Consider the following 24,740-nt stretch of genomic DNA (forward strand, 5'->3'; position numbering starts at 1 on the left):
CCGGACCAAAGGAACCCTGGTGTGGACCTTTTGGAGGTGTGAAAGCAGACCGGACCTAATCCGACAGTTTTGCTTTTTTGTACCTCGGGAGCTTCCGTCGTTTGTCGAGCATTATGGGAAACAGAGTCTTGACACTCCACTGCAAAGTGCAAACACTGTTTCAGTTGTCAAGGGAACCTTACAACAGTCGTTCAGTCATTCAGACCAGTGGTAGGCTAGACTACAGAGAACAAAAAATGAGTAGGGGGCAAACGTGGGCCGAGGAAGAAACGCGTACCCTTGTGGATATATGGGCAGATGTCCACATATCTGAGCTTTTGGAGAGAACACACAAAAATGCCGACGTGTTTGCTGTATTCAGTGAGAAAATGAAGGAGAAGGGGTTCACGCGCTCCCCAGAACAATGTCAGCTAAAAGTGAAGAAACTCCGTCTGACCTACATTAAAATCAGGGACATTCTTTCAAAAAGTGGCGGTACTAGCGACTTGCGTGAAGAGCCAGAACTGTCACAACATGATGTGCGCTCATCAGCGCTATCCTCCGTGACTACTTTTGAACTTAACGCTTTGTGCGCGTGTCGTCTCTGACCAATAGCTGAACGACCTCAGGGCGCGTGGCTTTGTTGACAGATTTTGGTCCGCTTACTAAAATGTACAGTGTGAAAGCGAACTGCACCAAAATGAAAAAATAAAAAAAAACATTTGGTTCGGACCAAAGCAAGTGAACTATCGAACTATCCTGGTCTGAATACACCCTAAGTTATAAAAGTACTTTTTGATTAGGTTTAAAACTGCTGAAATTCAGAAAATATTGTTAGTGATTTTACAGGATTTTTGGGGTTATTTGAATACCACACTGTATCAGTAGGTGTTCTGTATAGCAACCAACTGTCAGAGACAAAGTAGGAGGCGGATGAAAGTGCAGAATTATGTTAGTGAAAACCAACAGGCAGGCAGTCCAAATCAGCAGGCAAACTCACAACCGTTAAACAAGTGAAGGGTCGGGCAAGGCACAAACAGGATGTCACAGGCCCAGAGAAAAATGTAAACTAGGAACAGGAATCAGAATTCAGACGACCTCTGCTCTACACTATGTAGGGTGTACAAGGCAACTATTACCCTGTCCACACTAGGGATTTTGTACCGATACAAAACTACTTTCCTACCGCAACACCTGTCCACACTAGCAACTATACCGGTACTGTAGCGGTATAACTGTATCGGTACGAAACCCACAAATGTATGGGTTTCGTACCGGTACAGTATCGGTACTGTAGCGCTTCGCTGTAGTGTGGACAGATGAAGCGGCTCTGTATCGATACAAATATAATGCGCAAAGTCACACACCTCAATCGATGTCTTCGCTGAATAAAATAGTGAAGAACGGAGATTTGTTTGTTTCTTTCTCAACTGCCTCACACGTTTTATACGATTCGACTGAATAAATGACCACCAGAAATAGACTGTACATTGACAACAAAAAGCGCACACACGTTGTTTCATCCGTACAGAAGCCGAGAGAGGCCCTTCATATAATCCTTTTTTTTTTTTTTATTCACCTTATCCCGAGATAACGACATAATTAATTCAGGATCTCGAGAAAACAACACAACTAATTCGAGATCTCGAGAAAACAAAACCGTTATTCCGAGATCTCGAGAAAACAAAACAATTATTTCATGATCTCGAGTAAACAGCTGAGAAATGGTTCATTCAGGTGCGCCAAGGGACTTGTGATATGCTGACTTTGGGGCTATTTCTCATTCTGTATAGACGCAACTTTGGTCATTAGAATGTCTGGAATAATCGATCACCTAATAAGGCAATATTTTGATCAGGGGTTGACACAGGGAGAGATTGCATTAAGTCTTTTAATAAGGGATCATTTCAAAATTAGTCCGCAGCACCTCCGCAGAAGACTGGCCCGGCTTCGTCTCTACTGACGGAGATACAGTGATCCAGCTGAGATCATGAAATAATTGTTTTGTTTTCTCGAGATCTCGAAATAACGGATGCCATATATTCTCGGAAGGAAGTTACTCGGTAACCACGGAAATATTTCGCGCACGCGCATTTCAACTACCGTGAAAGAAAACCGCAAACATTTCTTGCTAGTGTGGACAGATGCACTAAACTGTACCGGTATACTTTGCATCGATACAGTTATACCACTTTCGTACCAGTATAAGTGTGAACACAGCATATGTTATGCCCTTTGGTAAAGCAATATGACATGCAGTTTTTTTTTTTTAATTAAGAATTTGTCACTGTAATGTAATAGTCTTCCAGTGACTGTTAATGCCTCTTCAAAATGTATTATTATTTTCAACAATTGTAATTAGCACTGGTCATGTGTGACATGGAGCAATGTATGACTGGATAAGTGTCCAAGAATTAGGAGTATGAATGTAGGAGGTTTTTTTTTTCTTCATGCTCTAATAAAGCAACTACATAATATAACAATATAATACACAGTTAATAAACAACCAATGTGTTACTAATTTAGCATAACGGTACTAAATCCATAGCACATAGCATTTATTACTATAAGGAAGAAGTGCCAAAAGTTCTTGTTTGCACCATCTTTTCTTTTGTTCTCATTCTGCCCTAAGCGCTCATACACCCCTTTTCCACCAAATCAGTTCCAGGGCTGGTTCGGGGCCAGTGCTGGTTCACAACTCGTTCAACTTGCAAGCCAGCTGAGAACCAGTTTGCTTTTCCATAGCTCGCGGTGCTAAGGGAAGCCACGTCATTACGTCATTGTATACGTCATTACGTCGCTACGTTTGCATAAACCTTGGCACGAATATCGAAGCAAAAACGACACGGAAGAAGCAGCAACAACAACAATAATAATAATGGATGACTTCGCGTTTGTACAGCTGCTGCTTCTCGTCACTTAAAAATGGCGATCTTTCGCGGTCTTGTTATTGTTGTTGGTCTTAACAACTCCGCCCCCCCCCCCCCCCCCCCCCGCTGACGTAAGCGGTTCTTTCCTCTGGCCCAGCAGAGAGTTGGTGCTAGCCTGGAACCGTTTTTTCTGGCCCCAGAGCCAGTTCTTTGTCAGTGGAAACAGAAAACCCGGTTCCAAACTAAGCACTGGCCCCGAACCAGCCCTGGAACTGCTTTGGTGGAAAAGGGGCAATTGTGACACAGTCCTCAGCACCTCCCCCTTGTACGGCTGCATTATTCATGGTATCGTCTGTCTGAGAGAAAGACAAACCCAATAATGCTGCGCTTCATCACATGCAGAAGTGAAGCCTTTTGTGGGCCAGCGCTAACTATTTCAACTAACTGTACAAATTCATCACAAACTCTGCTTGTTTAAACTCTGTCTCATCTCCTCTTCTTTATATAATCTATAGGATCTGATGACGCTGTGCCTCCTCAATTTACCCCTGAGGTTTTGGGATCCAGAGAGCTTGCGGACAGCAATGCGACACCAAAACACAAGGAGGGCATTTACAGCAAGAGGACCAAAATGAAAAAAGGTGAGTTGTGGCATACATAGAAGGTAATTTAAGACATTAAATTAAGGCACCAGCGTTAACACAAGAATGAAAGGATTAATTTTTACCTACTGTACTCTTTGTTCAACAGCATCTCCTCTGTCAGGAAAAGCCTTTCATGACCAGAGAAGCAGTACTGCTGCTCCATATCAGCTTACTGGATTCAGTAAGCCTGTTATCCCTGAGAGTGAGCAGGCGGCTGAGCAATTTGAGGAGGAGGAAGCATTTATCCCCCTGCGCATGGAGGCTGACTACAGCATAACTAAACTACACCCTAACCACAGTGTACAAAAGCATAATTTGGGAACAGAAACTCTGCCTTTACTTCCTAAAGTCATTCGGGAGAAGGAGCAGGACATGAAGGCTCAAAACCTTGGTGCGGAGATTGGCAGCTCGCTGGACCAATTGTGGCATCGTTTCAATGAGCGATGCAACTTTCAGGAGACTCGACCCACTAACGAAGTCGAAATGTCACTGCTGGAGAGACTGGAACGCCTGTCCCGCCTCCTACACAGCTCCTCCCCACCACACACGCCTAAGCAGGCACGCAGTAGAGCGGAGAAGAGTAGGAGGAGAGAACATGAGTCAGGGAGAGCACAGGGAAAAGACACAACTGAAAATGGAAAAGAGAAGGAGAGAAATGAAATGAGAGGTGTTCCAAAAATAGCATGGGAAAAGGAGTCTTTAAATGCCAACCAGGCATTAGTGGAGAAGGAGCAGCAAGAAAAAGATCATCGGTGTCCTGCAGAGAGAGACGAGTCTGCCAGTGTTTCTGTGGAGACGAGCAGCAGCCAGTCTACCATCGACACACAGCGCTTGATCAGAGCTTTCGGCCCACATAGAGTTAGCAGTGGGAGAGAAGGGGTGGCTGGAAGTCGGACACTAAAGCCCAGTGATGGCTTACTGAAACTTTATAACACTGTTAAGAAGCAGAAAAGAGGGCATGGCAAAAGTGGCTCTGAAAATCACCTTGTTTCTGTTGCCACAGAAATAAGCAACACCGATGACTCCAGGGTAAGATTTAATACTAGGAATGTTCATTTAAAATTATTTTTGAATGATGTATCTTTCCTTGATTAATTGATTTGGTTTTTTTAGGGTACTGGTTATTATTGTGTCAGTGTAGAGTTCTGTAAAAACAAAAAATGTGATAAAGACAAATCACAGTGCCTGAACGTGCTGGATTCAGACATTTTAATATGGTTGCATTTACTTTAGGCCTCTGACACTTTATCATCCTCAAGCACTTGTACACTCCCCTCCCAAAGAGGCACTGGACGCACCACTAGTTTTAAGAGGGCAAAGGTCAAACTGGTCAGCAGAAGCATACAAGCAGGTAGGTCCTCTGAACATCACCTGTTTCACAAAGTGTAAGTAGTGGAAAAAGGAATAAATGTGTGTGTAATTTATGCAGGGAGCGCTGGAGACACGTCCTCGCTGTTTCTTGTAATGCAGTGTTGTATTGGCTTGAGTACACACCTGTACGCAGCCCCTCTGGTGACATGGGTGGAAAAAAAAAAATTATGTGGCCACGAATTAATAACGCGTGGGAACGAGATCCTATTCCATGGGAACGACTTGCTTAATGCGTGGGAACGAGATGATTATTGGGTGGCCACAAATTAATAACGCGTGGCCACGAGATGATTCAAGTTCCAGCCTGATGGGATGATGTCCAGTTTTTGAGCGGCCGTCAAATTTGCCGTCCATGTTTGCATGATGAAATCTATAACTTCCCCGAGGTCAGCATATTGTCTACGTTTGAGCCCGTGCTTTTTGAGCAGCTGAATTAAGTGTCTCTTGCTCAGAATTACTCCATGTCTAACTGCAAGTGATTTAAGGATATCATTAGAATTCATTCCTAGATTAAAATAAAACGAAACCAGATCAAACTTATCCATATTTGCGGCTGAAGCTACTGATGCCAGAAAGTCAACAGTCTCAGTGATGAAATGACTAACACTTCTCGTGGCCACGCGTTATTAATTCATGGCCACCTAATAATCATCTCGTTCCCACGTATTAAAGAAGTCGTGGCCACGGAATAGGATCTCGTTCCCACACGTTATTAACTCATGGCCACGGATTTTTTTTCCACCCATGTCACCAGAGGGTCTCTGTACACCTGCTTGAATAGGTAGTGGAATAATTTTTTTTTCCCCTTGTGACATCTTGATGGATAAGGGTGTTTTTTTTTTTTTTGGCACTGAAAAATTGAATTGTCGCTTGTGACAGAAACTTGTCAATGCTTTATGATGTCACTAAAAGTGTTTTTCATTCTGGCACCGTTAATGTCCTAAAAAAATGTTATTGTTTTTACCATATTAGTAAACTTTACACTTGGGGAGGTTGTAGAAATGACTAGAAAGGGAATGACTTTAAAATGCAAGTTATGCATGTTAATTCAAGGAAGCAACAGTTCAGGAAATGAATATAGACAGATGGATAAAATAAGATGAATGGCAGACAACAGCATCCTCTAGTGCAACTTTTTGACATAAAGTGCTTAGCTTGGCAAGGTTTAGTGCAGCAATTCTATTAAAAAACAGTCTAGCACTTTACAAAAAACCCCCAAAAATAAATGAATATACTTGGAGTGTTGCACAAACTGTTTGCAGTACAAATACACAAATGGCCTCTGTGTCCTGTTGGGCTGTTCTGTGGTAAATTGTCTTGTAAGATATAGTGTCGGTTACAGTGTAGTTTTTCCTCTTCCTGCCCTCATCCATGCCCCCACCAATTTTCAAAACAAATTCGTTACCCATGCAAAAATTAAAACTGATGTCATTTGCTAAGAGCAGCCATCAAGAGTTAAGTTTGTTTCTTTAACAAGTTATTGAAACATCTGTTATTCATCAGGTGATTTGGAGATTGTGGTAAATGGCACTCGTCGAGACACACGGGATGTCGGTACCACCTTCCCTTCTCCAGGTAGTGCCAGAGTCACCAGGGCATCTTCAGCAGCCTGCAGTGAGGTAGAGGCCAGTACATCTGCTCTTGGGGCTTCCAGTGCTGCTCCTGTTCAATCCCAACCAGTGCAGAAGAAACAGACCTTCAAACACACCTTCTACCCAAATGGTAAGTTTGTGAAATAAGTTGAGATGTTTAGTATGGGATTCTGCTCTCACATGGGCCCTCACTGTTGTTGTGCGGTGTTTTTTTGTTTATCTCTTCTGTAAGGTTTGTCATGGTTTGTTTCTGCTGATGAACTGAAGTGGGATGCGGGTAAGGAGAATAAGCCCCAAACAGATGCACAGCAGTCTGAAGGCCAAGCCTGGTTCGAGCCTTACACGAGGACACAGCCATGGAGAGAGCCGTTTAGAGAACGACACATTCAAGCAGAAAGAGAGAAGCCCCCTGAGCAAAAAACGCATTCAGAGAATGATTGCGGCAGCAAAGCCCTGGTCCGTCTCTCCCTGCAGGTGTGTTTTCTTATGTGAATTTAGCTATGGTGAAGATGTTTTTTGTAGTGTTCTTTGTGCCTCAGATTTGTTAGATGCTACATTTAATTAATTTTCCTTTTGTTTCCTTGCTGTGGTGTTAAAAGTAGTCTTGTGTGAATGCTGATGTTGCAGGAGGCGCTAGAGTTGCACCGACCAGAGTTTGTGTCCCGTTCTCGGGAGCGGATGAAAAGACTGTGTCTACTGGTGGAAGAGAGAAAGATGCAAACCGTCTTCAACAAAGAAAGAGAGGAGCTTTTTAACCGCCCTTCAACCGTGCAGCAGCCAAAAGCAGGTTGGTTTAATCTGCTTGTCTCAAACAGCAAGACTTTAAACAATATCCTGTTATAGCCTGATTTTGTCTTATAAATATTTTAAGCTAATTATGCAACTTTCTGCCAGCACCAGCTCCTCCACCTCTTCCCTCTAAGCGAGTTATTCCCATAAGTGAGATGATCCAGAGATCCAAGCGGTAAGCTGTTCCTAATATGCACAGACTGGACTTGTATCACTGCCTGGATTAGTAATTGATGTTTTGTTTCTGTGCTGTGTTCTCCATGCTGTCAGTAGAGCACACAGTTGGAGAATAGACAGGACAGAAAGATTCAGCAGGTAGGATTGTGTGTGGGAGTGAGCAAGCCAGATAGAGAAATGATCATCATGGGGGGGGGAACTTGGAGGGTGTTTTTTTTTTTTTTTTTTGTGGTTAGCCAGGTTCGTTCAATTGCAGAATAAAATGCAGCATGTCAGAGATATACGGGTCATTCCATGCCAAATCAACAAATATCTGACGAATTTATGCTCGACCATCTCAGATTTCAATGAAATTTGGAGGGCTCAGAGATACTATTAAAAGAAGTTAATCACCAAATTTTGAGCTTCCTATCTCCAACGGTTTCAGAGATTCAGGCATTTGAAATTTTCGAATTTTTTGCATTTTGCTCAAAACATACATATTTCAAAGTGCAATATAATCTTTATTATGCAAGATAGAAACCTAAAATTTTGCACAGACTCAATGTCTTGTACTACAAGCTTCAACTTAGAATTTCAATGGTCATTGTATATTAGATGGTGATTTTAACAAGGAAATTAAAAAGACAAATTTGCATTTTTTGCATTTTTAACTCATTCTGGAAGCTTGCCTGTGGCAGTAATGCTTAAACTAAGAATGTTATTCAAATCTACACAGAAATATCTACCAATTTCAGTTTTACCAAGTCTCCACTATTCCTAGTTTGTCTGTAATAGGGTTTTGAAATTCGCCGATTTCTAAAACATGCCATTTTCAGTAGCAAGAAATCCAATGTGGGATAGCAGTTAGGAACTTGTAAATTTTTTTCAGTAATCCCCAAGACCCATATTTTATATTTCCAAATTTTTGTTCTGTGTCTCTCAAGTATTTTTAAACTACAGGGGTTTAAAAAATCCATTTTCACCAAATTCGAATTTTTGATATATTTTCATATAACTGATATTTGAGGGTTAATAAATGCTTCAATAAGGCTCAAGTAGGTTAGGAGACATGTTTCTTCCTCAATTTTAAATACAATTTTAATTAATACTCAGTATTAATTATTTGTAAATTTGATTGATTTTAATCTAAGACTGTGTAACATTAGCAATCAATGACCAGCTATTGTGTACCAGTCAACAGCCAGCCTTATCAATATCAACACAGCACAATAGGTGACCTTTGATACCAGAACAGGTGGCTCATATCTTATAGTTTTAGAGTCTGTAAACTGCATACTTGTTCAGATAACGTTATATTGCTTGGATTATATTAAATACATTGTAATACAGAGCACTGAGAAAATTTACCAATGTTATTAACTGAATGTGTTTCTTTGCAAGGATTGGATATTTTGAATAGTTGACTAGGGAATTTAATTGTAGTTGCTTTCAATTTGAGATCAGTATAAATGAGTTTGTTCTTGGACATCTAGAAATGGCTGAACTTCCTCCCTGTTCTATAGGAATTGGACTAAAGAAAGATTCTGACTGCCATGAACTAACATACAACAGAAATTGTAAGTTAAATACACTCTCTCAGTATAGTTTGGAGCAAATTTCATTAATTAATAAAATTTCATTTTAGAATGTAAAGTTTCTTCTACTCATTGCAGCTTTGCTTTGCCATATGCAGCTTTCTGTTTGTGGCTATACTTGGCAATTTTCAGTGGAGAGCAACCAATTGACACAAGGCTTTTGTCAAGTGATTCAGCTACCTCACCAGTGTATGTTGGATCCACATCTACACACATGCTCTCTTGTTCTGATTCTGTAGAACCTGCTGAATCTGCTTGGCTTAAATGTTCTTTCACTCTCTGTGAACATTTAGAACACAATTTTTGTCCGGGTTTAATATTTTTATTTATCAGTTTTGAAAATGAATCTGCTGTTTCAGGAAGAATTGAACGTAATTCTGTTTTAACTTTTTTCTTGTGCCTTTCATATGGATCACAACAACTTTTCTGTAGCTCTTCATATTTCATCAGAAACAGTTTCTCATGATGCAGACATACTGTGTCTGTGCTTGAAATGTTCTCAAGTGCAGTTCTCTGTTTAATTAATGAAATTTGCTCCAAACTATACTGAGAGAGTGTATTTAACTTACAATTTCTGTTGTACGTTAGTTTATGGCAGTCAGAATCTTTCTTTAGTCCAATTCCTATAGAACAGGGAGGAAGTTCAGCCATTTCTAGATGTCCAAGAACAAACTCATTTATACTGATCTCAAATTGAAAGCAACTACAATTAAATTCCCTAGTCAACTATTCAAAATATCCAATCCTTGCAAAGAAACACATTCAGTTAATAACATTGGTAAATTTTCTCAGTGCTCTGTATTACAATGTATTTAATATAATCCAAGCACTATGTTATCTGAACAAGTATGCAGTTTACAGACTCTAAAACTATAAGATATGAGCCACCTGTTCTGGTATCAAAGGTCACCTATTGTGCTGTGTTGATATTGATAAGGCTGGCTGTTGACTGGTACACAATAGCTGGTCATTGATTGCTAATGTTACAGTCTTAGATTAAAATCAATTTACAAATAATTAATACTGAGCATTAATTTAAATTTTATTTAAAATTGAGGAAGAAACATGTCTCCTAACCTACTTGAGCCTTATTGAAGCATTTATTAACCCTCAAATATCAGTTATATGTATCAAAAATTCGAATTTGGTGAAAATGGATTTTTTAAACCCCTGTAGTTTAAAAATACTTGAGAGACACAGAATGAAAAATTTGGAAATATAAAATATGAGTCTTGGGGATTACTGAAAAAAATTTACAAGTTCCTAACTGCTATCCCACATTGGATTTCTTGCTACTGAAAATGGCATGTTTTAGAAATCGGCGAATTTCAAAACCCTATTACAGACAAACTAGGAATAGTGGAGACTTGGTAAAACTGAAATTGGTAGATATTTCTGTGTAGATTTGAATAACATTCTTAGTTTAAGCATTACTGCCACAGGCAAGCTTCCAGAATGAGTTAAAAATGCAAAATTGTCTTTAATTTCCTTGTTAAAATCACCATCTAATATACAATGACCATTGAAATTCTAAGTTGAAGCTTGTAGTACAAGACATTGAGTCTCTCTGTGCAAAATTTTAGGTTTCTATCTTGCATAATAAAGATTATATTGCACTTTGAAATATGTATGTTTTGAGCAAAAAACAAAAAAATCGAAAAATTCAAATGCCTGTATCTCTGAAACTATTGGTGATAAGAAGCTAAAGTTTTGGGGATTAACTTCTTTTAATAGTATCTCTCAGCCCTCCAAATTTCATTGAAATCTGAGATGGTCGAGCATAACCTCTTGTTGATTTGTCATGGAATGACCCATACATTTAATATTATATTTAAAAAGAAAGTTGTCTGAAAACCCGAAAGCATGAGCTCATCTTTGTGTGTTTAACCCATTAGGATCTATGCCAAACTCCCAGAAGTTCAGAAGAGGAAGGAGGAAGAAAGGAGGAAAGCAGAGTACCGCACGTACCGCCTTAATGCTCAGCTATTTAACAAGGTGTTTACTTGCAGAATTTGTTTCAGCAATATCACACGAGAGAGAGTACTGCTGTACTTGAATGTCAACTTAACTGTCAGTCGGTTGTAATCACAGCCGTGCTGATACTCAGTACTACAGCATGACCTTGAGTGTGATCTTGCTTTTATAACAGTTCTATAAACAAGAAATTAATATCAAGTTAGTGATATATTACACACAATATGGCCAAATGCGCCAAAGAAACCACACTCACTTTATACAGGCCTCGTGCAGGTCCTTGAACTCCTTGAAAAGTGCTGGAATTTGAAAACTCATTTCAAGGGCACTTGAAACTCCTTGAAAAATTGTAAATACTCCTTGAAAAAAATACTTAAATTCTTCCCGTGTATTTAGGTGTAATAAATTAAATTAAAAAGGAAAAATTAGAGAAATGAAGCGAAATCAATATAGAAAAATGATGACACGATTGTCATTTAAAATGAACACTCTGGGCTTCCTGTGTTTTCGTACATGCGCTTTGGTTTTCTGGCGCCATATTGAATTCTCCTGTTGGGCGTCCAGGCGTGCACATGTCACTGATTTTTGTTCGTTCAATAAAGAGAATCAATGAAAAAGTGTTGACAAGCTGATGGAACTAGCAGAACAAGAACGCAAGATAGTGCATGTCACAAAAGCTAACAGCTTCAAGAGGACAATAAAGGATATGGAACTGAAGGCTAATGAGCTAAACGACAAAATTGAGGTGCTAAAGAAGAAGCTCAAGTGTTAACGCTTTTAATTTTGAGCAAACCAAAACGCTTAGCCGCAATGGTTACATTGCTATAACATAGACAGTTTGTTGCAAACAAATTCTGCCGTATACAGTTTTTTAGAAAGTTTTCCATGTTTAAATTTGTTGTTGAAATGTAACAGATTTCAATTATCAGTGACAGTGTTTCTAACGATTGTTTTCTAAATCCGTTTTAAAATGTAACAAGCGAAAATAAAAGAAACGAATAAAATGTAACACCCATGCAAAGGCCACACTTTTTTCTAATAACAAACGAAACAAAAGGCTCGGCTACCAAGCTTCGAACCATGAGCGACTTTAACGATCGTAAATTCCAAAACTAAACACCTCAAAAAGCAAAGAATACTAAATATAAACACAAACTATGTCGATATCATGGTTGTGAAATAGAGGTCTGCGCAGGACACAATTTTCAGTCCCGCTCCCGCCCGCTCCCGACTTGTGCAGTACCGCTCCCGCAAAGAATTATGATTTTCGGTCCCGCTCCCGCCTGCCATATTTTGTCCTGCTCCCACCCGCAAATCCCGCATGATGCAGACGTTCGCGTTATTTCTCACGAAAGTTCTTGTCATTGGCTTGGGGAATTAAACGGGCTGAGCTTACCTGAGCTCTCCACTGACCGATCCTTCACCTAGCGCACGTAGCGAGGGTGCACGTTGCCAGGCGGCATGCGCAGCTGAGGCTTTACAGAGATACCCAAACACACCTACCAAAATCTACAGTGGATATTAAGAATATTGTACATTGCACATAGCTTATATGTCACTCCTCACATTTACATTCTAGGAAATACAAGTAGGCCTAAAAGAAATTAATATAATTTAAAGACACAGCGTGATGGTGCCCCGCCCCCTACTTTGAGTGGATTTAATTCGTTAATTCAAGAACCTTTTGGCACTTATCACAACAAGCAAAGGGCAGCTGATTTCCCTCTGCATTGTACACGAGTGAGACCGACTTCCAAATGTCTGATTTCAGGACTCTTGACTTTTTAACGGTAAATGTACCTCTTTTTAAAGCAGCACTTACTTCTGAAGCACTGTGAGCTTCACTAGAGGACCTCTGCTCTTCTGCCATGATCAGAAATCTCGAAGAGCGGAAAGGAATCGGAAACGTACGGGAGATTAGACCACATCCGCAAATTTAGGCATCTTAAAATGTTTTTATTAATGCCAAATAAAATATCCAGCACAAATTATATATGATAGACATAAATTAATAATTTATAAATTTTATTTTAAACACGTTTTTAGTTAGCGGGACTGCAGCTTATCACCTTTCCCGCCCGCATTGTGCACGCCCCCTCCCGCCTGCGCCCGCAATGAGCTTTCAAAATTTGTCCCGCGCCGCACTGCTTTGCGTCGGGTCCCGCGGGAGTGCAGGGCTCTATTGTGAAACTGGTTGTGGAGTATTTTGGAAAGGTTTTTGCAACCCAAAATGCCAGTTTTCCTCATTCAAAAGTTCAATCAAATGTTCATTATCCTGATTGTACCCATCGTGATTTGGTCCTTGAAAATTTTGATTTTGGTCCTTGAATACTCCTTGAAATGTCCTTGAATGTCTTCACAAAAATCCTGCACGAACCCTGTTTATAGCATGTCGACTAGCTGGCTAGCTAGCTCATATTCATTTGTACATTCTCCTTTAAAGGTAAGTCCCGTCTTCCTTTTCATCTTCAACTGACAAGCTTTCATATTTTAAGTCAAAAAGAATATTCCTGAAAAGTATCATTTGCCATGTCCACTGATTATGTTGCAAACACTACCACAGTAACCGTTTCGAAGTAGGATGTGGAATTTTACTTGGACGAGCGGAGTGATGCGCGCACGCACACAGTCCCAGTGCTATGAGTGCGAAATATCAACACTTTTGGAACTTTGACTTGAACTAACTGTTGCATGGTTTAGTTACAACACGCGCAATGCAATTACGAGTTCAGGTATGTATGTAATGTTTCTATTAAGGCTAATGTGAATCATTTCTTACAGAAAATCACCAACCGTGTGCTGGGAAGAAGAGCGCCTTGGCAGTAGTATGAAGAATTATCAACCCAACCGTGATACTGCACAGCTGATTTCTGTGTGCTTGGGTCTGTGGTGATGTGTGTAGAAGACTGGTGGTAATCGTGTTGAGCGTGTGATCAAATGAATAGAGCAGCTCTTTCGAGATGTGATGTAGTAACAATTATTTATCTTTATTTAATTTCTTAATATTTTTATATTTTTTATAAATTTTTTTAAATGTTAACTATTAATGGTGCCCAGTACCCTTTGTGTTTTTTTTTTTTTTACAAAAAAATTTTTAATCAGTGTTTTCTTTGAAATAAAGAAGACTTTCACACATGTCTGATTTTACCATGTAGACCGTCCTTTGAAATAAATGTTTTTATCAAAGATAATGCAATGTTTTTGTATATAACATCCCATATTAAACTGTATCCATTCAGCAAGGGACCGATGAAGTGAGTTCCCAGAGAAACATGCATATCTGGGAGCACTCCTGTTTAGTGGGAATGTGAAATGTAGAGGTGTGTGAAATTTGCTTGCTCCTGCTCGTCAAACCCAACATTCTGGTTTGCCAGTGAAGTTGATTTTTGATGTTAATTGGAGGTTGAGACTTTGGGTGCAGGGAAATCTTAATGGCCAGCACGTCCACTCCTGTGATTGGCTCTGCAGCTTGAAAACATGTCATTCAGTGACTGGTTGTTGCACATGACTTTTTGTTTTTGAAAATGATGAAATGTAGCTGATTGTATGTTGGAAAATTGTGAACGCATTTGCACTGTAACTAGTTAACTGTTTAAGAGAGTGCAGGAATGAGTCCTTCAGAGGAGTGAAGGCAAGTTAGTACAGTACAAAAACTTTCTTGATACACTGTATGGCCAAAAGTATAGGAACACCTGGCAATCTCACCCACACGTGGTTCTCCAAACTGTTACCACAATGTTGAAAGCACACAATTATGTATATCTTTGTACTGTATGCTATAGGTTTAAGATTTCCATTCACTGAAACTAAAGGGGCCAAAGATGGTTAAAAAGATGGTTTGCCAAGCAAACATGGAACACTGACTGTGCACCAGGCCTTCTTGCACGACCTTGTTAATGCTCTTGTGGCTGAATGTGCAGAAATTCTCATGGCTACATTCAAAATCTTGTGGAAAGCCTTCCCAGAAGAATGGAGGCTGTTATGGAAGCAAAGTGGGTATTAAGTTTTGAACAGGTTGTTCAACAAGCACGTATAGGTATGAGGGTAATGTGTTCATGTACATTTGACTGGAAATGTATGTAGCTACAATGACTTCATGTCTAAAAGACTACCTTTTTTTTATTCATGATTGCAGTAACCTACAACAAGCCACTTCCTATCAAGAGCCATTAGTTGTCTCTCTTGGGCAGATTTCAGAACAGTTGCACTCCACACCAGCTCTTTGAGGCATCTGAATCATGGATAGTTTTTAAACATTTCCAGCAATTATGGTATGATGGATGCTTAGGAGGCGTGTTCCAAAATATACTGCTATGGATCACTTCTACATGCTGGAGCACAAGCAGAAAAGTGAAAGAAAAACTGTAACTAAATATCTATGACACAGTGAAGAGTAGTAGTAGTAATTGCCAGTGTACCTTCAAAGCACGTGTTGCCAGGCAAAACAAACCTCGCCCGGTAGCACTTATGATGAATATGAACGATCGTGAAAAAACCATTTTGACCTTTTTAGTGACCTTGATCTTGTGTGTGAATAACACACACAGTAAACATGCTCCTGATTCTGATTCCCTGCTGCTCTCAGCCAGTCAGAACACACTGTACTGCTTACTGCTCTCAGTCAATCAGAACACACCATATTGTGTGATTGTTACATTCTTACAGTACAATGACATAATGGCTATCACCTCTATATGAAGCAGTAGCCACAAAAACTTTGACCTTGACCAGATGACCCCCAAAATGTTGGAGGTTCTATTTGAGACCAATGCCCATCTATCCTGAAAGTTTCATGAAGATTGGTCCAGCCGTTTTCCTGTAATATCATTAACAAAAAAGCAAAGAAACCTCACCGAAAACAATACCTCGCCCCTCTTACTCTGTAGCGGATGAGGTAACAAGTGTTGCCAGGCAAAACAAACCTCGCCCGGTAGCATGTACACTACCGTTCAAAAGTTTGGGGTCACTTTGAAATGTCCTTATTTTTGAAAGAAAAGCACTGTTCTTTTCAATGAAGATCACTTTAAACTCATCAGAAATACACTCTATACATCGCTAATGTGGTAAATGACTATTCTAGCTGCAAATGTCTGGGTTTTGGTGCAATATCTACATAGGTGTATAGAGCAGTGGCGGCTCCTGAATTTTTTTCAGGGGGGGCAATTTTCCCCCGTTATGTCTACACGGACCGTAAATGTCCACAGGACTGAAGTAAATTGACCTAGGTAGCAAGTCAATTGGCCGAACTTGTTTTTGCCTGGTAAATTCAGATATCAATATAGACAATATCTCTTCTCTCCACTAGGTGGCAACACTAAACAAGTTAAAGGTGGCAAACTAAGGTAGCCTAGTAAACTAGACCCACCCGCCTAGCGGCCAAAAATATTTTTGCCTACGAGTGGCAAATATTCACATTCAGTCTGGCTTGCCAGGCTAAAACTAAGGAAGATTCATTGTGAAGCCTTCAAAGCAAAACATTTGGCATCACAATCAATTAATATTACATTACTCATTTATTTTCTCATATTATTCCAGTATTCTATAATAAGTAGACACAAATTCTTAATTATAAACATATTCTAATTTCTTCAATTCTAAAGAATGCAATTAAAGTGGCAGGATATAAATCCAAAACAAGTGTTTATTTAAGTTTTGAAAAAGATGAAGAAAAGCATAACCATCAAACAAACATGTGCAGCTTAATTATGTGGGTTTTTTTATATGGAATTGCACCATTTTAACAACAAATAATTCTAAATAAATTCTGCAGTTTTTTCCCAAGAATTCCTCCAGAAAGCCATGCCTTAAAAGGAAATTTAAAGTATTACAAGTTGTCAATGAACACAAAAGGCTTTAGTTATTTAGCTATATACACACAAGGTTTTGTAGTCAGTGCAACTTGGCTTAACAAGTTGGAAAAAAGGTAAGGTGCTGCTGGCTCCAATGAACACAGATATACTGTACAATATATAAAAACTGAAAATATGTTTAATTTACACCAAGTCAGAGAGAACTTGAGGCTACTGAAATATTCCAAGCATGGCAATGTTAAACTCATCTCATCATCTCTAGCCGCTTTATCCTGTTCTACAGGGTCGCAGGCAAGCTGGAGCCTATTCCAGCTGACTATGGGCGAGAGGCGGGGTACACCCTGGACAAGTCGCCAGGTCATCACAGGGCTGACACATAGACACAGACAACCATTCACACTCACACCTACAGTCAATTTAGAGTCACCAGTTAACCTAACCTGCATGTCTTTGGACTGTGGGGGAAACCGGAGCACCCGGAGGAAACCTACGGGGAGAACATGCAAACTCCACACAGAAAGGCCCTCGCCGGCCACGGGGCTCGAACCCAGGACCTTCTTGCTGTGAGGCGACAGCGCTAACCACTACACCACCGTGCCGCCGCAATGTTAAACTGCCATTGGTAAAACAAAAACATGGCAGTGTTAAACTGCCATTGGTAACACACACACACAAACAACTTTTGCCTAGTAAATTCAAATATCAGATATCACTGTACCGTCTGCTGTGCTACTTCCAGGGTTGAAGAGAATGCAAGGGTAAGAGAGCATTGACTACATCACAGCCAGCTAGCCAAGTTTTCCGTTGGTACCAGTTCTTGTTAAAACCTCTTGAGCAGGTCTTCTCCCTCTTCGTAGACACTTGCTTGATGTTTAAATTCGGTCTAGGAGGTCCTCGCTGTTTGATTGCCGTTTTCTCCTCATTGGTACGACGACTAAAGGGAACTTCTTTCAGAGACGCTATCGTATTGTTGCACTCAACACTCGCCGCCATCTTCATAGAATGTTCACACATGTCCCATGCAAGTTGCGTTTTCCAGCCCAAAATTATGTTCAAAACCCACCAAAATGCACTAAAAACCAATCTGGCAACACTTGCGCGGCGCAACAGGCGTATGACGTAAGCACGCTGCTTGTGCGAGCATATAAAACCTAATAGAAAATGCATTGGGAGCAGGATTTTCGAAAAAAACGTACGTACCATTAGTGTCAATGAGAGATTTTGGGGCAAATCTGAACCTGACAGAAATAGCCCCAAAAGGGCGTGGCTACACCAGGCGCGACCTTAGCCTGATTGGACAATGACATTACTGTTGGTAGTAGGAGTAGATAAAAAAAAATCTCCCTCCCTGTTTGGGAGTGCGTCGCCCAAATCGCCCCTATTAACGAGCTGCCAGTGGTATAGAGGTCCATTTCCAGCAACTCTCACTCCAGTGTTCTAATGGTACAATGTATTTGCTCATTGCCTCAGAAGGCTAATGGATGATTAGAAAACCCTTGTACAATCATGTTAGCACAGCTGAAAACAGTTGAGCTCTTTAGAGAAGCTATAAAACTGACCTTCCTTTGAGCAGATTGAGTTTCTGGAGCATCACATTTGTGGGGTCGATTGAATGCTCAAAATGGCCAGAAAAATGTCTTGACTATATTTTCTATTCATTTTACAACTTATGGTGGGAAATAAAAGTGTGACTTTTCATGGAAAACACAAAATTGTCTGGGTGACCCCAAACTTTTGAACGGTAGTGTATGATGAATATGAAGGAAGATATCACGAAAAAATAGGTACCCTATGGGTCCATGTGGCTACTGCTTATAAATAAAACATTTTCTGATACCATAGCCATACAGTAAATATAGCATATATATTTACTCTATGAGGCAGTAGCCACAAAAATTAACAATTTAAAAATCACAGAAGTAAAATATACCAAGTGTCTGTACTTTATATTATTCTACTCCTACCTCTTACAGTTTTCGAAACCTCCAAACCGAGGCTGACACACACACACTGTCCCATGACCGAAACTCTTATTTTCCAGAAATGGCCCGGCGCTAGAGCTCAGTGGAACACACTTTCCCTCTGTAATAAGCATAAACATGTCTGAAAGCAATTTCTTTAGTCCATTTATTTCAAATGGTGAACCGAATTGTATACACTCACCAGCCATTTTAATCGGAACACGTGTATGCGCGGTGTGCAATTGTTACAGTCTTACATTCTTACAGCACGATGACATAGTGACTAGCGCCTCTGTATGACGCAGTAGACACAACAAAAACAATTTTGACCTTTTTGGTGACCTTGACCGGATGACCGTCAAAATGTTGGAGGTTCTATTTGAGACCAATGCCCATCTATCCTGAAAGTTTCATGAAGATTGATCCAGCCATTTTCTCATCCTATCGTTAACAAAGAAACCCGACCGAAAACAATACCTTGCCCCGCTTACTCTGTAGCGGGCGAGGTAATAAATACCGATACCCTACAGACAACGTTTCTTCTCAACTGTACTCAAGTAGGAGCTATCTACTTAGAAGCTTGTGACTTTGGCTAGAGCTAGCTAATCTGTCCTCAGAGCTGCCTTGGATCTCATCTCATCTCTCATTTAGTCTACACTACTGTTCAAAAGTTTGGGGTCACCCAGACAATTTTGTGTTTTCCATGAAAAGTCACACTTTTATTTACCACCATAAGTTGTAAAATGAATAGAAAATATAGTCGAGACATTTTTCTGGCCATTTTGAGCATTTAATCGACCCCACAAATGTGATGCTCCAGAAACTCAATCTGCTCAAAGGAAGGTCAGTTTTATAGCTTCTCTAAAGAGCTCAACTGTTTTCAGCTGTGCTAACATGATTGTACAAGGCTTTTCTAATCATCCATTAGCCTTCTGAGGCAATGAGCAAACACATTGTACCATTAGAACACTGGAGTGAGAGTTGCTGGAAATGGGCCTCTATACTCCTATGGAGATATTGCACCAAAAACCACACATTTGCAGCTAGAATAGTCATTTACCACATTAGCAATGTATAGAGTGTATTTCTGATGAGTTTAAAGTGATCTTCATTGAAAAGAACAGTGCTTTTCTTTCAAAAATAAGGAAATTTCAAAGTGACCCCAAACTTCTGAACGGTAGTGTACCTCAGTGCAAGCAGCTTTTCTGGTGAAACACTCTTTTGCAATCCACAAGCTTCCAATTGGCTTTTCCTCATTAGCATTGCTAGTCTTGTTAATTTGTTGTAACTACAAGCTTTTTTTTTTTTTTTTCCCATCCAAGAAGTGGGTTATCAGCTGAGGGTGGAACCCCAAAAGTCACAAATTATGCTGTATTTTGCTTTATCACCTACAAAGACTCTGGGTCAATTAGCAGTTTCATACCGTACTTCAATTACAGTTAGTTTAACCTCAGTCATGGAAAAAAAGTTTTTAACAAGGGACTGCTAAAGTTGTTGACTAAAATTCTGACTATTGCAGAATCAGAATAGCCTGGGAACAGTGATGACCAATTTAGAGTCATTTATAATAAGCACAGAAGCCTTGGTATGCTGCTCGTCCAACCAAATTAGTGAACCAGAACTAACTGTGATATAAATGATCCATATATATTATGAATAGGTGGGAATGACATATAAATGTTTTCAGTGATCTGTCTTCATCTCATCACTAAGAAGTTTGGAGGGAATTTTCTGATTTTTGTTAATACATCATCATTATTCAAAGTGTCTTATCCTAACACTGTACTGTAATTATACAGTAAATCCATCTTACCAATTCTCTTGATACAGTTTGAAAAGATTTGTCATACAAGACATGAAATCTATATATAATTTCTAGCATTGTCACTAGTCTTTGGACTGTTGGTGTTCTCAGAGCAGTCTGTGTCCTCCTTGCAAATATAGTTGTCTATAAATAACTCTTCAAATACATATTACACACAGCTAACAGCTGTGTAGGCAGAAGACAGACCCTTACCACGATACACAACTTAGGACAGACCTGTTCTACTGGACTTTTTAAAGGTATACAAATCAGATATCTACTTAGTGTAGGCTATATATGGAGATTATATATACTATATGTTTATAGTCACAGTACATGTTGTAGTTGTAGTTACTTTGCCGTAGTTTGGTGCGTCTTCAGATTGTCACTACAGTCTTCTTTTGTGTTGTATTGATGTATAGAATGGGGGAGTTCAGGCAGTTTGATCAAGACTTCTACCAGTCTGGATATTACATTGATGATCAGGGCCAAGAGGCATCTGGCTATGACGCAGCATACACCAGTCCACATTACCAAGATGTGTAAGAGTATCCCTGGTATTGCCTATGCTGAAAATTCATGACTCTGATCTCTGAATCTCTATTTGTAGAAATTCATGGGCTTTGTTGTTGTGTGTGAAGTAGTTCTGAACAGTTGTTTACCTTGTCATTGGCAGGGATTGTGCATCTCCTACATCAGATGCCTATACTCCATTAACAGATCCAGCTTACACTGGGCAGATGTTTCAACCTGCAGCTTCTCCTGGGGCTACTGAGCACACCGATTCCTTTGAGGATGAACTTCCACTGTTAGAGGGTAATCCACACAGATGTTCAAATGCAATCAATGTCTGTTTTGGAATTACATTATTTGATATAAGAGAGAGTATGTTGAAATCCTGAATTGATGAACAAAGGAAATTACTGTGCATGTGTCTCATCAGAATTGGGCATCAACTTTGATCACATCTGGCAGAAGACTCTGACTGTTCTGAACCCGATGAAGCCAGCGGATGGCAGCATCATGAATGAGACAGATTTAACAGGGCCTGTTATTTTCTGCATTGCTTTAGGAGCCACTCTTTTGATGGTATAAATGATTTTACGCATTTCATATCATTTGATCACTATGAAAACTCAGACTCATGACTGAGGAATGGTTATATCATTACGAGTGAAGGTTTACAGTGCAATATCACTCTTTGGTTTTGTATGCACTTGCTTTTCTTTGCAGGCAGGAAAGGTACACTTTGGCTACGTGTACGGTATCAGTGCCATGGGTTGTGCGGGAATGTACATACTGCTGAATTTAATGAGCGTATACACAATATCCTGTGGGTGTGTGGCGAGTGTATTAGGATACTGCCTGCTGCCCATGGTGGCTCTCTCTGCCTTCGCTGTTTTTTATTCCCTGCAGTGAGTACATCAATAATCAACTACAAACACAACTACAGTGGTGCTTGAAAGTTTGTGAACCCTTTAGAATTTTCTATATTTCCACATACATATGATCTAAAACATCATCAGATTTTCACACAAGTCTTAAAAGTAGATAAAGCGAACCCAGTTAAACAAATGAGACAAACAATATTATACTTGGTCATTTATTTATTGAGGAAAATGATCCAATATTACATATCTGTGAGTGGCAAAAGTATGTGGACCTCTAGGATTAGCAGTTAATTTGAAGGTGAGATTAGAGTCAGGTGTTTTCAATCAATGGGATGACAATCAGGTGCAAGTGAGCACCCTGTTTTATTTAAAGAACAGGGATCTATCAAAGTCTGATCTTCAAATCACATGTTTGTGGAAGTGTATCATGGCACGAACAAAGCAGATTTCTGAGGACCTCAGAAAAAGCATTGTTGATGCTCATCAGGCTGGAAAAGGTTACAAAACCATCTCTAAAGAGTTTGGACTCCACCAATCCACAGTCAGACAGATTGTGTACAAATGGAGGAAATTCAAGACCATTGTTACCCTCCCCAGGAGTGGTCGACCAGCAAAGATCACTCCAAGAGCAAGGTGTGTAATAGTCGGCAAGGTCACAAAGGACCCCAGGATAACTTCTAAGCAACTGAAGGCCTCTCTCACATTGGCTAATGTTAATGTTCATGAATCCACCATCAGGAGAACACTGAACAAAAATGGTGTGCATGGCAGGGTTGCAAGGAGAAAGCCACTGCTCTCCAAAAAGAACATTGCTGCTCATCTGCAGTTTGCTAAAGATCATGTTGACGAGCCAGAAGGTTATTGCAAAGATGTTTTGTGCACGGATGAGACCAAAATAGAACTTAAATGAGAAGCGTTATGTTTGGAGAAAGGAAAACACTGCATTCCAGCATAAGAACCTTATCCCATCTGTGAAACATGGTGGTGGTAGTATCATGGTTTGGGCCTGTTTTGCTGCATCTGGGCCAGGACGGCTTGCCATCATTGAAGGAACAATGAATTCTGAATTATACCAGCAAATTCTAAAGGAAAATGTCAGGACATCTGTCCATGAACTGAATCGCAAGAGAAGGTGGGTCATGCAGCAAGACAACGACTCTAAGCACACAAGTCATTCTACCAAAGAATGGTTAAAGAAGAATAAAGTTAATGTTTTGGAATGGCCAAGTCAAAGTCCTGACTTTAATCCAATGGAAATGTTGAGGAAGGACCTGAAGCAAGCAGTTCATGTGAGGAAACCACCAACATCCCAGAGTTGAAGCTGTTCTGTATGGAGGAATGGGCTAAAATTCCTCCAAGCCGGTGTGCAGGACTGATCAACAGTTACTGGAAACACTTAGTTGCAGTTATTGCTGCACAAGGGGGTCACACCAGATACTGAAAGCAAAGGTTCACATACTTTTGCCACTCACAGATATGTAATATTGGATCATTTTCCTCAATAAATAAATGACCAAGTATAATATTTTTGTCTCATTTGTTTAACTGGGTTCTCTTTATCTACTTTTAGGACTTGTGTGAAAATCTGATGATGTTTTAGGTCATATTTATGCAGAAATATAGAAAATTCTAAAGGGTTCACAAACTTTCAAGCACCACTGTACATCAATAACCAATCATTTTTTCCCACATATTATTATTATTATTATTATTATTATTATTATTATTATTCAGAAATGTAATTGTGTGCACTGTCTGCAATAGTGGCTATATCAAAATATTTTTTGCTACATTCACATGGACTCTTTCTCACTATGCAGCATGTAGGTCTGTACTTTCTGAATCCACCATGCAACTTTTTAATGTAAACATCAGAAAAAAAAATCACATTGAGTAGATTAATTTAAAAAGCTTGATTAATATGTAATGAAGATTATTTGTTTGTTTATTCAGAGGAGTTTTGGGCACACTGCTGGCCTTGTTGGTGATTGGCTGGTGCAGTCTATCAGCATCTAAGATCTTTACTTCTACACTGGATATGGGCGGACAGCAGCTGCTCGTGGCATACCCATGCACTCTGCTCTATGGAGTCTTTGCCCTCCTCACCATTTTTTAATTATCCAAATAAAAAGCTTTGACAAAGATGAAACCCAGTTTAAGATGACAAAAAAGCTAAATTACTTGAACTAATGTTTTTTAAGTATTCATCCTACTCAACTCCTGAATAAATACTAATCTGCAGTTCAGTTAAAAAGAAAAAAGTAGATGTTATGCATATAACGGGTCTCAATTCATCCAACGTTCTGAGGTTTTGACTGTAATTGACTGTATTACTGCTAAGCAGCACATTATATAAAATAAACATATTCACCGTAAGCACGATTAAAATGTATAACAGTATATTATGTCTTTTTTTTAATAAGACTTTAATATTCATGTTCAAGTATATTGTTAGTGGATTTACAAGCATCTTATGAAAAGGTTGCTGTATTGAAATTAATAGTTTCTATGTCTTGGGTAGGGCGGCACGGTGGTGTAGTGGTTGGTGGTGTAGTGGTTAGCGCTGTCGCCTCACAGCAAGAAGGTCCTGGGTTCGAGCCCCGGGGCCGGCGAGGGCCTTTCTGTGTGGAGTTTGCATGTTGTCCTCGTGGGTTTCCTCTGGGTGCTCTGGTTTCCCCCACAGTCCAAAGACATGCAGGTTAGGTTAACTGGTGACTCTAAATTGACTGTGAGTGTGAATGGTTGTCTATGTGTCGGCCCTGTGATGACCTGGCGACTTGTCCAGGGTGTACCCTGCCTTT

The 24,740-nt window shown here is 39.8% G+C and overlaps 2 protein-coding genes across 5 annotated transcripts in view; both read left to right on the forward strand.

Moving 5' to 3' along the window:
• Positions 1-14,120, forward strand: part of alms1 (ALMS1 centrosome and basal body associated protein) — a 33,490-nt gene extending 19,370 nt beyond the window's left edge. For 2 of the 4 annotated variants that reach the window (XM_060925742.1, XM_060925743.1), the window contains exons 10-19: positions 3,365-3,490; positions 3,600-4,522; positions 4,727-4,844; positions 6,368-6,586; positions 6,689-6,930; positions 7,084-7,243; positions 7,351-7,420; positions 7,516-7,560; positions 10,895-10,994; positions 13,755-14,120. In XM_060925742.1, coding sequence (XP_060781725.1) covers positions 3,365-3,490; positions 3,600-4,522; positions 4,727-4,844; positions 6,368-6,586; positions 6,689-6,930; positions 7,084-7,243; positions 7,351-7,420; positions 7,516-7,560; positions 10,895-10,994; positions 13,755-13,799 — 2,048 coding nt within the window. In that variant the 3' untranslated portion in view covers positions 13,800-14,120. The remainder of the gene's footprint in view (positions 1-3,364; positions 3,491-3,599; positions 4,523-4,726; positions 4,845-6,367; positions 6,587-6,688; positions 6,931-7,083; positions 7,244-7,350; positions 7,421-7,515; positions 7,561-10,894; positions 10,995-13,754) is intronic. The other 2 variants (XM_060925744.1, XM_060925745.1) reach the window with 2 other exon arrangements.
• A 6,613-nt stretch (positions 14,121-20,733) lies between these two features.
• Positions 20,734-24,314, forward strand: zgc:123321 (Protein YIPF5-like). The gene is made up of 6 exons (XM_060924689.1): positions 20,734-20,808; positions 20,971-21,090; positions 21,225-21,364; positions 21,492-21,637; positions 21,782-21,963; positions 23,893-24,314. Exons 2-6 carry the CDS (start codon positions 20,972-20,974, stop codon positions 24,053-24,055), a joined length of 750 nt encoding a protein of 249 aa, XP_060780672.1. The 5' UTR covers positions 20,734-20,808; position 20,971; the 3' UTR covers positions 24,056-24,314.
• The last annotated feature ends 426 nt before the right edge of the window (positions 24,315-24,740 follow it).

This window comes from Neoarius graeffei, chromosome 7, assembly GCF_027579695.1.
Source record: "Neoarius graeffei isolate fNeoGra1 chromosome 7, fNeoGra1.pri, whole genome shotgun sequence".
NCBI lineage: Eukaryota > Metazoa > Chordata > Actinopteri > Siluriformes > Ariidae > Neoarius > Neoarius graeffei.

Coding starts and splice junctions, on each gene's coding strand:
- zgc:123321 (XM_060924689.1), top strand. CDS start 20,972: ATGGGGGAGTTCAGGCAGTTTGATCAAGACTTCTACCAGTCTGGATAT. Junction 21,365..21,491: donor TGAACTTCCACTGTTAGAGG/GTAATCCACACA, acceptor GTGTCTCATCAG/AATTGGGCATCAACTTTGAT. Junction 21,964..23,892: donor GCTGTTTTTTATTCCCTGCA/GTGAGTACATCA, acceptor TTGTTTATTCAG/AGGAGTTTTGGGCACACTGC.